Below are 13,400 nucleotides of genomic sequence, written 5' to 3'. Positions count from 1 at the left end.
TCAAAGGTCATGTACGCGGTGACTTTGAACAAACAAAAAACCTTGTCCGATTGATGTAAAGAGCATGCTCAAGCCTTATGTCCTAAAACTCGTTGGGAAGGTTGGCCATGACCTGCAAATTACCCTCCCCCACCCCCATTTTGAGGTCAGCAGGTCAAAGTGGCCTTTAGTACAAAACCCTTGTCTGATATCAATATAAATAGAACGCTCCGACATACGGTCCTCCAATTTGTTGGAGAGGTTGGTTTTACCTAACCCGCAGATTACTATGTAGACTCCTGAATTTTGGAACACCACATCAAAGGTCAAGGTCACCAAATTGACTAGTCATACACATTGTCTACAACAGGAATTTTAAAGACATACGCCAATCAACAACTAAAAAGAAATTCTTGAAAATTGCAAGAAATTGACAATTGTCGTTTTACAATAAACATGTTTTACCACTTCAATTGACTGTAGTGTTAGAACAATGATGTCCTAATTCCTCATGAATGTCAAGTAGACTCGGCGAATGTCAAAATTTGAATAGTTATGTACCAAGTATTATCAGAAAATGCTTAAAAGTTACCAATAAGTTAAATACATAATATATTGATGTTGTGCGTCCTTTAACCTAAATCCAGGTCACAGTCTCACACCTTGTATGAATTGTGGGTTATGGAAGAAGGCAGGAATTTTTGTATGACTGCCACCACGGACATCACAACTTGCAGGACAAATATTCCAGTTAAAAATGCATAAAGTGGTCAATTTAATACAAATAATGGTAACTGTTCCAATTTAAGATAGCAGAAACCATGCGCTGGGCTAAGCAGACAACAGACAAGTGATAAATGAAACTTTGAAACTCCAGAATATATATATATATATATGTAGTAGGATAAATAGGCACCAAACAAAACAAATACCTTGGAGGAGACAAAGACAAAACAATTTTTACAAAATTGTATTCAAAGTCAAAACATCATCATGTTCAACAATAAACAATTCGTCTTCAGTCAGAATTTGGATTTAACTACATATTGTTATCATTCATCGCACTTAATTCATAAAATAAGGGCCTGGCTCTAGATGGAATCAAGTCCTGCAATTTCAATATGGAGTTACGGGTTACAGTTAGCTAACCCTTACCCGCTAAACAAAGACTTCAAAACCTATTCCTTAATGGAGCCTTAACAAGTTTATATCTTTTTTTTACCCAGCTATCACTGATCAAAATCACATGTTCATCCATATATGGAATTTTGAGATAAAGATCAATGATCTCCAAAGATCTCTAAGCTTTTTTGTAAACAGAGGGCTTAGAACAACACAGATGTATCTCCTTCTTTTAACGAACTGAGTAATGATCATATTGTGCTGAGTCCTGGATAACTATTCAGCTGTATAACATACATCTAAACAACAGCCAGATCAGTTAAAAGCCCAGACTACTTTGTGTGCTGCTTATAATCAGCCCTATGCAGTTGCTCAAGCAACTTTTTCTCAAGTTTTTCAACAGCAGCCAGAGTAAGAACCACAGTTTCATGCTTCAAGATACTAAAAATGTTCAGTCCATACACGGGCAGTAGGTTGAACTGTCCCAGCTCACTACACGCTAGTGATAAGTTCATGGGCATCACATCCGTATCATCAACAAACAGTACGGAAAATCCCCAGTAACGTGTGTCCATCATTTCCTGCAGATATTCCGGATCATCTACAGGAATTTCTAGAGAATCAACGATATGTAGATCGTTCTGTGCATATTTCACAGACAACGCAATTCTTAGTCCCATTTCTCGCTTATCATTGGACAACATGTAGTATTTGCTATGCGGACCACGTGGCCCATGGGATGTACAGCCATTCTTGAAGTTTGGGTTCTTCGTGTTGCCTGCTCGATGGCGGCCGGTGCTCTTTTGTCTAAAAGGCTTTCTGCGACCTTTGTCCATGTCACCCTTTGTCAATGCACGCTCATAGTTTATTTCCCTGAAGAGAGTTATAAACAATCATCAAAATAAACAGAAATTCTTAGACATTTGCCAAAATGGTGTACCTGTGCAAAAAATAAAAATAGGGGTTAAACAGTCAACCACTTAAAAAGACTGAAAAACACTAGCACTCTGCAAAATGAAAGTTAACTACCATAAAAAGGTCAATCTGTATCAAATAGTATGACTATGAAATCCTCACATTTCTATGAAATCCATCAAACATCACTTTTAAATTAAAAAAACAGTAAACTCAGCATTTTTTTTTTTGCCTTTTTTTTCAGTTGAAATGGGACATAACTCAACAATTCTTAAAGCAAGAGTTATGGGCCTTGCTACACATGTGCAGTGTTCTCAATAAGAATTTGGGCCGGTTCAAATTTGGAAACGAATGAATTTTAAGTAGAATTTATAAGTAGAAGCTGGTTGGTTACTTTACTATTTGAGACGGTTCAACCGAAACTTATTGAGAACCCTGCATGTGTGTAGAGTCTATGGCTACATGTGTACTATAAAGTTTCCTTTGAAAATCTTAACAGTTGTTGAGATATGTTTAAGATTAGTTTTTGCAAGCCACCGTCACTGCAGCAACAACAATGGTCATGCCAGTCTCGAGTTATTTTGAGGATCAAGTTTTGGTTTATAAATACCTGGTATGAAACAGTTCTAAAATTTGTGCAGACCAACAGACCAACATTTGCAAAACTTCATGCCCCTTTCATAAAGCGCTTTTTTTTTAATACCGCTGTCAAAGTGATCATATGTGACTTCATTTATGCAATGAACTATCTGTTATGTACATATGTGCGAAGTTCTGCAATGTATTCAATGACAAGTAAGGCAAGAACTTGCATTGGTAATCACTGTTTTTTTATTTCGGCAAGGGGCGTAAATCCTTAAACAGTCAAGTCCGTGATGTGCCAGCAGTATTTGGTGTGTAATTTTTTCCATATGTAAAGATGATAAACTTTCAACAATCCTACTTCAAGATATTCAATACAAAGAGTGTGATGGGACAAGGGATGTGATATGACAAACAGGATTCCAATATATAACTAAATCTACATGCTTATGAATTTCTATTTATCAAATATAAAAATTATATACCTGTACAGTTGCTGCCATTTGATATTTTCGTACAGAATATCCAAACGCGGAGGAGCACTGAACACGTCTGGGTGTAGGTCAATTATTCCGAGCTTCTCAGTACGGATTGTGTTCATATTTTCCAGCCAAGCCTGTTTAGGCTCAACATAAGGGTTTGGAAAATCTATCTTTCTGTAAAGAAATAATAAAAAAGTTTTAAAATGTAATTCATTATTCCGCAACTCTTGTCCATATACATATACACCAGTCTTTTTAAGAAATTTGCCACTGGTAGACTCCTGGTGACCGGACCATATCCGGCATCATTCCTTTGAAAAAAACAATATTTGAACAAGAGCTCATGCTTCAAATGCTGTGTCTTGCAAAATAATCCCAACATAAAAGCCTATCAGCTTTTTTTTCCGGTTTTCCAGACCAATTTTGTCCAGGCAAAAGGAATATTCTGTGAAAGTTTACTGGTCCTCGCGAGTGACTGCGATGGCTAGAACGGATATATCATCCAAGAAGACTTTGCAAGCTTGAATTTAAAATACAATGAAACTAGTTATAAGAGCCAAGAGCTTATATGATGATCCTGTCAAAAAAAATGGTGTCTGGGTTACTGTGTCTTCATAGTCCATATATATAGGCGCCCATGGGTCTTTTCACAAATCTTAGCAGACTCACTGCATTCAACTCAACACGATTTTTATGGTATTAGTAGCTACTTAAAGTTTGAATTGATATCAGATACTTTATTGACTACTAACCGTAACCTCAGGAAAACCAAAATAAACTATTGGGCAGGTATTTGTCAGTCCCTTCATGTAATGAGGGCATGTTTAGCTATTTGTACATGGTGTACACACTGAACACATGTTCAAATAAAACATCCTTTTTTATAACAAACTCAAGATTAATATAAGTATATGTACTTGAAAATAAATTTACAATAAAGTTTCTAATTGTGAAATTGAAATGGTATTCAAGTTCATATAGTACTCGAAATTGTTTGGTGTGGGATTAACACCAGAGAGTTGTAAGTAAAAGGGAAACATAACAATGTAGTAATGATCAGCTGATGATAAAAAAAAATCCCTCAAGTTTAAAAACCCATTATTTAAGTAAACATAGAAGTAAAAGCGTGCCAAGTGTAAAGCTTGAACCCACTACCACCAAAACACTAATAGGGCACTAAAACAACACACACACTTTACTCCTCCCCAATTAATCTCTAGGCCAATGGAGGCACTTCTGCCTTTACCGCTGCCACCATCCAAGTTAAAATGGAAAGAAATGGGTGCCCACTGAGGGGCTCGAACCCACAACCGCAGACACAGTGGCACTGCACTCTGAGATAATCAGGCAGTTGGTTCTGAAGTAAACCTGGGAGGGAAAGTGCACCCTGTGTGGGGCTTGAACTCATGGCCACCAGAACACTAGCACGGCGCTTTAACCAACTGAGCTAACCTGTTCTTACCCACACACACTACACTCCTCCCCTTATTAACCTTATAGGTCGACAGAGGCAATCCTGCCATTTACTGCTGCCACGATTAATAACTTAGGAGGAAAAGTGCTTCTGGTATGGGGCTCGAACCAACAACAACTTAAACACTAGCATGGCGCTCGAACCAACTGAGCTAACTGGGCGGCTGGTTCTTATCCAAGGGTAATCGTCACATAGCTTGGACATTAAAATATCTGCATTATCATTAATATTTTAAATATATATTTCAAACCTCGATGTGATAATAGGTAGTGATGGCCTGCTAACAATCTTTTCCCCAACATCGACATCCTCCTCAAAATCTGGCCCCTCCCTCCTGCGAGAGACGGGAGCTCGCCTCTGGTCAAAGGAGGAAGGGAAGTTATCACTCTCAGTCGCATAAGTGTTGGTAAATATAAAAGAACCACATTTGTAATGAGTGTTTATAAAGGGTTTAGCATGTGACAAGGCGCATGACCTCACAAATTGTTTAAAGATACAATTCATATTTGGATTCACATGTCAGGTAACAAATTTGACCTTCACCGGTTTAAAGATTAGTGTAAACGAAAACACAAGACAAGCCAATTAAAAAGTATTGTTGTTATTGACAACAAAACACTTGAATAATAAGATATTATGTCTTTATGTTATATATAACGGTTTGTCTCTGTTGTGGGTCCAAATTAGAAACGAACAAATAATTTTTGAAGTTGACGCTATAAACATTTTCGTTTGTATACTGATTTGAGAGAGGTGAAGGTTGTCAGTCACTCTTGACATTTCCATTCACTTTTCGCAGAGGTAAGATGTCTACTGGTCATCACGTTTAGTTACTGTTTTTCAGTATTTCAATTTAATGTGTCTATGTAATTGTTTCACGTTGTTAATAAGTTGTTTATATTTAGCTCGGATATTGTGCGAAAGAAAATAGCAACCGTACCTCTCCAGTTCATCCCACTTGTTTCGTCCCAGTCCCTCTGACATTTTATAATATGTAACTACTAGTAAGGGAATACCCTTTGAGAAATGACTTATGTGATAAGAGCAATGAATAAAACAGACGTGAACATTGTCATTGAAAATAGTGTAAGCATAAAATGCTGTGGTGAGAAGTATTGATAATGTTTTATTATTTGTTGAACCTTGGAAGAGTGTATGCCCAATGTTGTCAACCAGGCAGGACCTTTCAATCTGCAAGCATGCACAAATTCAGTTTTGCATAAGAGATAGGATGTTTGAAGTGCCGTATATGATTATAGTGATGACAATACAGTTGAAGCATCATATTATGGACACTTTGTCCAGACATATATATATATATATATATATGTTCCATCTATGGGCCATCTATTATTCTATAGGAATATAACGGAAAATGATTCATAATTTCATTATGCCCCCCTTTGAAGAAGAAGAGGTAAATTGCTTTGCACATGTAGGCCACTCAGGCAGTCCGTCGGTTGACAATAGCTTGTCTGAGTGATAACTCAACAATTCCTGGACATATGGTCATCAAACTTGACATGAAGATTGGGCCTGACCATTTGATGACCCCTATTGCTATAGGGGTCAAAGGTCAATGTCACATGACCTTTAATGGTAAAAGGATTTTAAGGCTTGTCCGAGTCATAACTCAACAATGTCTAGACCTACATGTATGGTCATCAAACTTGACATGAAGGCTGGTCCTGACAGGTAGATGACCCCTATTGTTTTAGAGGTCAAAGGTCAAGGTCACAATTACCTTGAAGCAAACTGCACAATTCCTGGACATATCAGACAATGCGAATATATCCGGAATATTTCCATTTTGACCGATGAAACTTTTGTTTTGGTCGGTTACAATGTCCGGTGAAAAATTACAGTCAGCACCGTTTTATTTTCGGCAAATTTACTTTCAGTTTCTAAATAAATGCTCAGAGTTATTTTTAACTATTATATCATGATTATTCAGGGTGTTAATCTGTGTATCACTATTTGTAAACCCCGTTTCGACATGTTTCCGTAAAAGCCGATAAAGCACATAAGGTTCCAATTTTAGCTCGTACTCTAATACTTTAATTTTACGGAAATGTTCGGAAATTACAAAATTCCGGAGGTTTTTTTTTTTTTTGGCGAAGTGGTGCCCGGCAATCGTGTTAATTTAAATAAGATGATGAATATACCGAGCTGCCACTCTTTCCGCTCTGTTTAACATTGCCAATAACAAGAACTCTACTTTCGTTTTTGCGTTTAATGTTGCGTCTGAGTTTGACTTGTAGTACAATTTGTTACATTTTATAACCCTACTGTATCTTTAATTTAAAGATGAATTAAAAGAGTAAGATCTAGCTGTTCCATTGGTAGACGAACCAGATGAGTTTTTTTGGGTGGTATGGGGAATAAAATGACATAATATCCGAATTTTTTTTTTTACATGATGTTTAGCTTCCCTTTTGTAATTTATAATGGAGACACACATCTATCCAAGAAGATTTATGCCTGTTATAATGGGGAATTACAAAACTTATTTAAATAAGAGACTTAAAATCAAGGTTTAGGCTGATGTAACTGAATACCGTTTGTAACATTGCGACAGGTAAAAATTTGGTGCGACAGGTAAACTTTCAGTGTTTACCTGTCGCAATGTCCTATGGAGAAAAAAAAGTTTTCGCGTTGTCTGACATATGGTCATCAAACTTGACATGGAGGTTGGGCCTGACCAGGAGATGACCCCTATTGATTTTGGGGGTCATCAGGCAAAAGGTCAAGGTCATAGTGACCTTTAGCGCGAAAAAGCTGACAAAGCTTTTCCCAGTGATATTTCAACAATGCCTGGACCAATGGCCCTCAAACTTGACTTGGGGGTTGGGCCTGACCTGTAGATGACCCCTTTTGATATTAGGGGTCATCAGGTCAAAGTCACAGTGTTATTGAACGCAAAAAGCTTGTCTGTGTGATAACTTGACAATGCCTGCGCCCATGTCCCTCAAACTTGACATTAAGATTTTGGGTGACCAGTTGATGACTCCTATGGATATGAGGTCATAGAGTCAAAGGTCATGGCCATAACTCATATTCATCATTAAAATTTTGTCATATTTACTTATTCCCTGCTGCTAAGAGGACACATTTTTATCTGCAAAAAAATATCAGTCATCATCTGAACATGATTAAAAACTATACCTACTATCCTCACACTCTGAATGGCCATAATCTTAAAACTGCCTCACAGGCATCCGATGTCAATGACAAGACAGCTGTCATTTCGGTCCATACATAATACAATCAATTGTCCAAATAATCCTGACATCATGGTGCTCAGTGAGGGCATAATGTTTGACTTTGTTTTAAGTTTATTATGAACCATTTTTGGGGGACACTTCTGCCATGCTTATACATAAGATGGACAATTAATATAGTATTGCCACTGTTTTTGAAAATGACTTAAAGAATAAGACAACAAGATGTTTTTCACACTTTTTTGATTGCCAATTAAAGGCTCTCAATATATAGTAATATTTCTTGAATGATATGGCAGCAATACTTACGGGCCATAGGCCATAAGTACAACTTATTTACACTAATGAAATGCAATCAAAATTTCCAAACCGATTTATACAGTATCAGGGTATATCACTTTTGTAGATAATTTTAAATGTCAAATGGTCAAACTTTAACATGTTCACTCAAAAAATGCACCTCACACAATTATACTATGGTTGTGTTTTAGCAGAAATTAAAACAGACAGGGTAGGTCCGAAAACGGGGCAGGGTGCTTTCTTAAAGGGGAAAATGTGCACAATATTTGCGCAAAGAAAGTAGGGTCTGCAGGAAAAAATAGGGTTGGTCAGGTTAATGGGAAAAAAATATTTGTTAAGATATGAAGAGGATGAGGAGATTAAAGTTAAAACGAAATGTAAATAAAATTATAAATCATGGTCCATTATATTCCTATAGACTGTTCCTCAAATACTGTTGCCTTAAATCTGAACACGAAATACCAGTCACAATGTGAGCTTAGCATACTTTGCTTGTATAGTCATCTTTGTGTTATGTGTTTTTATGAAAAAAAGGTAGGCAAATTGAAAGTTGCTTTTTTTCCGAGATTTTGCACAATACCTTAATCTCAACTCTCATATTCCACTATTCACTCACAGTTTGCGAGTGTGGGAGTGCTTAATTTGAGCCCTTTTAACATCATTATAGTATCTCAATATAGCTTGATGTATTCTCTACTGTAGACCATATAAATAGATGCTGGGACTCTTTTCATGATTGAAGCTAAGCTGACATTCCAACACTGCTGTATCATACTGAGATTCTGTGATTTTTCAAACGGACTCGCCTATGATTTGGCACCAAAAATGTGGTTTCCTAGTTATGTATCTGAAAACACTTATATTACACAATCATGGACTTTAAACACAATATTTGAGCATATATCAGTATTTGATGAAAGGTTCCAGCTTTTAGTACTTATTTTCAACACTCCTAATGATTTGCAACACTTTATTTCATTTTTCTTTTAAATTATCTGTAAAAAGGGCCTTTTTCAAACCATGAAATAGTCCCTTTAAAAAAATATAATCAAATATTTACTTTTTTTACAAATGTCAAAAATTCGGGGAAAAAATGTTATTTTTTTATTAGAAATAAGCTGTATTTACCACGGCCTCTGTGAATTGAAAAGCCCTTTACTTTTGGAGTGACTGGTGGTGGGTATACTCCCCAGCAATGGCCAAAATTTGTAGAATAATGGAATATAGTCTATTTTTTGTACAACTACCAGGATGTCAATACAAATTGAGGCCTAGATGGCGGGGTCATTTCGGAAAGTGAGCGGCATCCTGCCCAAGCTGGGTTACACCAGTGTTGCGCTAGGGGGAGGAGCCTTGTTATGGACCTACATGAAACCAGAGGAACAGCGGGTATGTTTATTTTTATGAACTTTTGAAATTTAGACAGGTTAAAAATTGTAAAATATAAGGTAGCCTAATGTATCTAAAATGAATACTCAGTGATTACAAATTATATCTTTTAAATTAGCCCAAATTATGACAGTTTCACTGGACTTGAAAGTAATGCTATGTAAGATAAAGAATCTGGACAAGCCTGGAAAATGTTTTAACAGTGTAGAGGTTGTAGGTATTAAATACAAGTCAAACTGTCATAACATACAAGAGCAGGTTGATCTTCAAGAGGAAAACAAAAATGTATTTGGTATTGATTTTCAGAATTTACTTTTATATAAATGATCATCTCTGATATAATTTGAACACTTCTCGTAGCAATTATTACAACCCAAGCATGAAGATTGTTTCACACTTTGTAGTTAAGCATTTTAATATTGTATTGTAAACCTGTATAAAATACTATTCAAGATGTTAGTTCTGCTCTGTTTAGCATGTAACTGCAGCCAGTGAGGTAGAGCAGAAGTATGCATGGGCTCCGTTACCAACAAGAGAACAGCAACTCAAGTCCCTAGCAACAGAAGAATTTGATGTGCTGGTTGTCGGGGGAGGGGCCACAGGGACTGGGGTGGCATTTGACGCCGTCAGCAGAGGTACGCATGAGAGAGGGGGTCTGGATATAAGGGATGTATGAAATAACTGTACAAAAGAAGGTTAAACTCAACTCATTAACATGCTTTTAAGCTTAATAATTATGTAAACATTTTTGACATGAATGTAACACAGTTTTTCCATTAAGCAGAGGACTTTTGTAACTTACTTAGGATAACTAAACATTGCACAGTTTGAAGTTTACAATGCCGTCAATGTTATAAGAGTAAAAGTTCCTGTATTGTATATAATGTGTTAATGCATGAGATACATTGCAACAATATATATTGAAAGTTAGGGTGCCTTTTGTCATAAACCATGCAAAAGTAAGATTTGTCTGGTGGTATAGGTGTCCACCTCTCATCCAAGTGGTAGTTGGTTTATGCCCTACCAGTGGAATATTCTCATGACCTTAAAATGAACACCAGTACTGATTTCTACCCTGCAAAGAGTGACTTATGTGAACTTAAAGCTGTCTAAACCATTGAGTTAAAAGAATTTAGTATAAACTAACCTCACAATAATATTTGGAAATGTTTCAGGCCTGAAGACAGCGATGGTTGAGATGTATGACTTTGGCTCTGGGACGTCCAGCAGAAGCACAAAACTGATTCACGGTGGTGTCCGCTATCTGCAGAAGGCTGTGTTTAACCTAGATATCGAACAGGTTTGTCCATTATTTTCAAAACACTCAACCAAGATATCTAACACTCTTCAGAAGGTTGTTCTCAACCTTCATATTGAATGGGTACTACCGCAATCTCAAGAAGGCTGTGATTAACCTAGATATCGGCTAGGTACATGTTCACAAATTTGAAAGTTTTTTGCAATCTTTATTCTTTTGGAGTCAATTGAGTCTGGTGGTAATGTTGACTTATTTTTAAATGGTTTAAATTAAGTTTTGTTTGCATAAATGCATTAATCATAATTAGAACACAAAGCGACCCATTCATCATGTATACAGCTTTTCTATCAATATCACAACAAATGTATGAAATACTTATGCCATTTTATTCGTACAGAACTTTAGTGTTTGTGTTTCAGTACCGTATGGTGAAGGAGGCATTGGATGAGCGAGCCAACCTGATAGAGATTGCTCCCCACCTGGCCTACCCATTCCCCATCATGCTGCCAGTGTATAAGTAAGTCTCATTTCTAACCCACCTGTTTCCCCCCCCCCCCACACACACACCTGGCCTACCCATTCCCCATCATGCTGCCAGTGTATAAGTAAGTCTCATTTCTAACCCACCTGTTTCCCCCCCCCACACACACACACCTGGCCTACCCATTCCCCATCATGCTGCCAGTGTATAAGTTAAGTCTCATTTCTAACCCACCTGTTCCCCCCCTCCCACACACACACACCTGGCCTACCCATTCCCCATCATGCTGCCAGTGTATAAGTTAAGTCTCATTTCCAACCCACCTGTTCCCCCCCCCCCCCCCACACACACACCTGGCCTACCCAGTAAGTCTCATTTCTAACCCACCTGTTCCCCCCCCCCCCCCCCCCCCCACACACACACCTGGCCTACCCATTCCCCATCATGCTGCCAGTGTATAAGTAAGTCTCATTTCTAACCCACCTGTCCCCCTTCCACACACACACACTTGGCCTACCCATTCCCCATCATGCTGCCAGTGTATAAGTAAGTCCCATTTCCTAACCACCTGTTCCCCCCCCCCCCACACACACACACACACCTGGCCTACCCATTCCCCATCATGCTGCCAGTGTATAAGTAAGTCCCATTTCCAGAGTACAGGTTCTTGCTAAAAGAAAAGATTTCCACCATCACTCAGAAAAGGTGTTCCATTTCATATTATAAAACATTGCGTAAAATAATTAATAAGTCAGTATGTAAAACAATTCGTTTATTACAAAATAACTAAGCACTCCTACGCACAGGGTACAGAAGGTAGAAAATTTAGCTCTCTGTATGCTTATCAAATATTGCTTTCCCTAAGGCCACAACAAATTGATCATTTGTTCTACGGATTTTGCCCAAAAAAAGTAGGAGCGAGCGAGCGAAAAAAAAATAATACTTTTTTTTAAATTTAAGGCATTTCAGAGGCGAGCGCAAAGCGAAAAATTAAAACAAAATATAAAAAAGTTTATTTCTTACCAAATTTATCATACAATTATGTCAAGAAATGCATTTTAATTGCAAACATAGGTTCTCAGTTATAAATGAAAAGGTTTTGATTGTATCACATGAAAATCTGTCTCAATATTTAACAAATGGCAATAAGATCCAGTGCTTTACTATTAAGTTCAATTTAAACATGGATATATTGTAAAAACAACATTCCTCATAGTAACGTGCAATTATTCGAAGACCAAACCTTTTGTATTTATTCCGTACCTTACTATCACAAAAAAAAACATTTTAGACTTGCCAGAGTAAATCAACATTTGAGCATTTCCAAATATTGGGTCAGGTCTAAATTTGAACCTCTTGAAGCACATGATAAGGTTGTAGTGACTTTGACATTGCAGAAGATCGAAAATGTAAATAACACAGAGAACATTTAAAAAAAAAGACATTGTGGATTTAATTGCGACACATCATGATTAAAGCAGCACCAAACAAATCTGCAAATGTTGCACCGGTCATTATATAAGAGCAGGTGGTGGAATAAGGACGTTTTCCTTTCAAGACCTCGCCTTTGCCATGAACCTGCGGGGTAAAGGTCTGTGCCTTGAACAAGAATATCATGACGGCCTCCATAGCTTTAATGCCCGTAAGAAACAGGCCACTTTAATCACAGGCCACTTTACTGGACTTTCAGTCCAGCCAACCCCGGGTAAATCCACCACAGTCACCCGGCTAACCCTGGTAAACCCCCGGACCCTGGATGGGGGGGGGGGAATATTTTTAAAACATTTACAAGTCCTACTATGTTTATCTGTTTATAACAATTATGACTATATGAAAACTGAGAAATACATTTTAGAATTAAAAAATTACTCACGAAAACATGTTCAATTGTTGTAAGTCGTGTGTCCGTGTATTTTAATATAAGTTGTGCACTCAAAATCCGATCTAGTTATTATTTAACACTTAATTTTGAGTACAAAACAATGAATTATTAAAACACACATAATAATTATTGCCTTCGGTGCTGTGAAACTGTTGTTGTTTACTTAAGTCTATAATCCATTGACAATGACACTGATTTTCATTTTAAACATGTATTTATACATTACGAAAACTGAAAGTAACCTGAATAATACCGGAAATAAATAACAACGGTGCGTCCTGCAAAACATTCCCGACAAAAAAGACTGTCAACAAA

At 37.2% G+C, this 13,400-nt stretch overlaps 2 protein-coding genes across 3 annotated transcripts in view; one reads left to right on the top strand and one right to left on the bottom strand.

The window, feature by feature from the left end:
• Positions 1–934: 934 nt before the first annotated feature.
• On the bottom strand, positions 935–5,091 carry LOC128240126 (39S ribosomal protein L4, mitochondrial-like). The gene is made up of 3 exons (XM_052956641.1): positions 4,805–5,091; positions 3,084–3,254; positions 935–1,974 (listed from the first exon to the last, which is right to left on the bottom strand). Exons 1-3 carry the CDS (start codon positions 5,056–5,058, stop codon positions 1,434–1,436), a joined length of 966 nt encoding a protein of 321 aa, XP_052812601.1. The 5' UTR covers positions 5,059–5,091; the 3' UTR covers positions 935–1,433.
• A 205-nt stretch (positions 5,092–5,296) lies between these two features.
• The window catches only part of LOC128240354 (glycerol-3-phosphate dehydrogenase, mitochondrial-like), a 28,693-nt gene continuing 20,589 nt past the window's right edge, over positions 5,297–13,400 (top strand). For both annotated transcript variants that reach the window (XM_052956971.1, XM_052956972.1), the window contains exons 1-5: positions 5,297–5,355; positions 9,326–9,464; positions 9,940–10,099; positions 10,640–10,764; positions 11,142–11,239. In XM_052956971.1, coding sequence (XP_052812931.1) covers positions 9,351–9,464; positions 9,940–10,099; positions 10,640–10,764; positions 11,142–11,239 — 497 coding nt within the window. In that variant the 5' untranslated portion in view covers positions 5,297–5,355; positions 9,326–9,350. The remainder of the gene's footprint in view (positions 5,356–9,325; positions 9,465–9,939; positions 10,100–10,639; positions 10,765–11,141; positions 11,240–13,400) is intronic.

The sequence above is a fragment of the Mya arenaria genome, chromosome 7 (assembly GCF_026914265.1).
Source record: "Mya arenaria isolate MELC-2E11 chromosome 7, ASM2691426v1".
Classification (NCBI taxonomy): domain Eukaryota; kingdom Metazoa; phylum Mollusca; class Bivalvia; order Myida; family Myidae; genus Mya; species Mya arenaria.
Note: the sequence above shows the minus strand (reverse complement) of the source record. Positions and strands in the feature narration are given on the sequence as shown.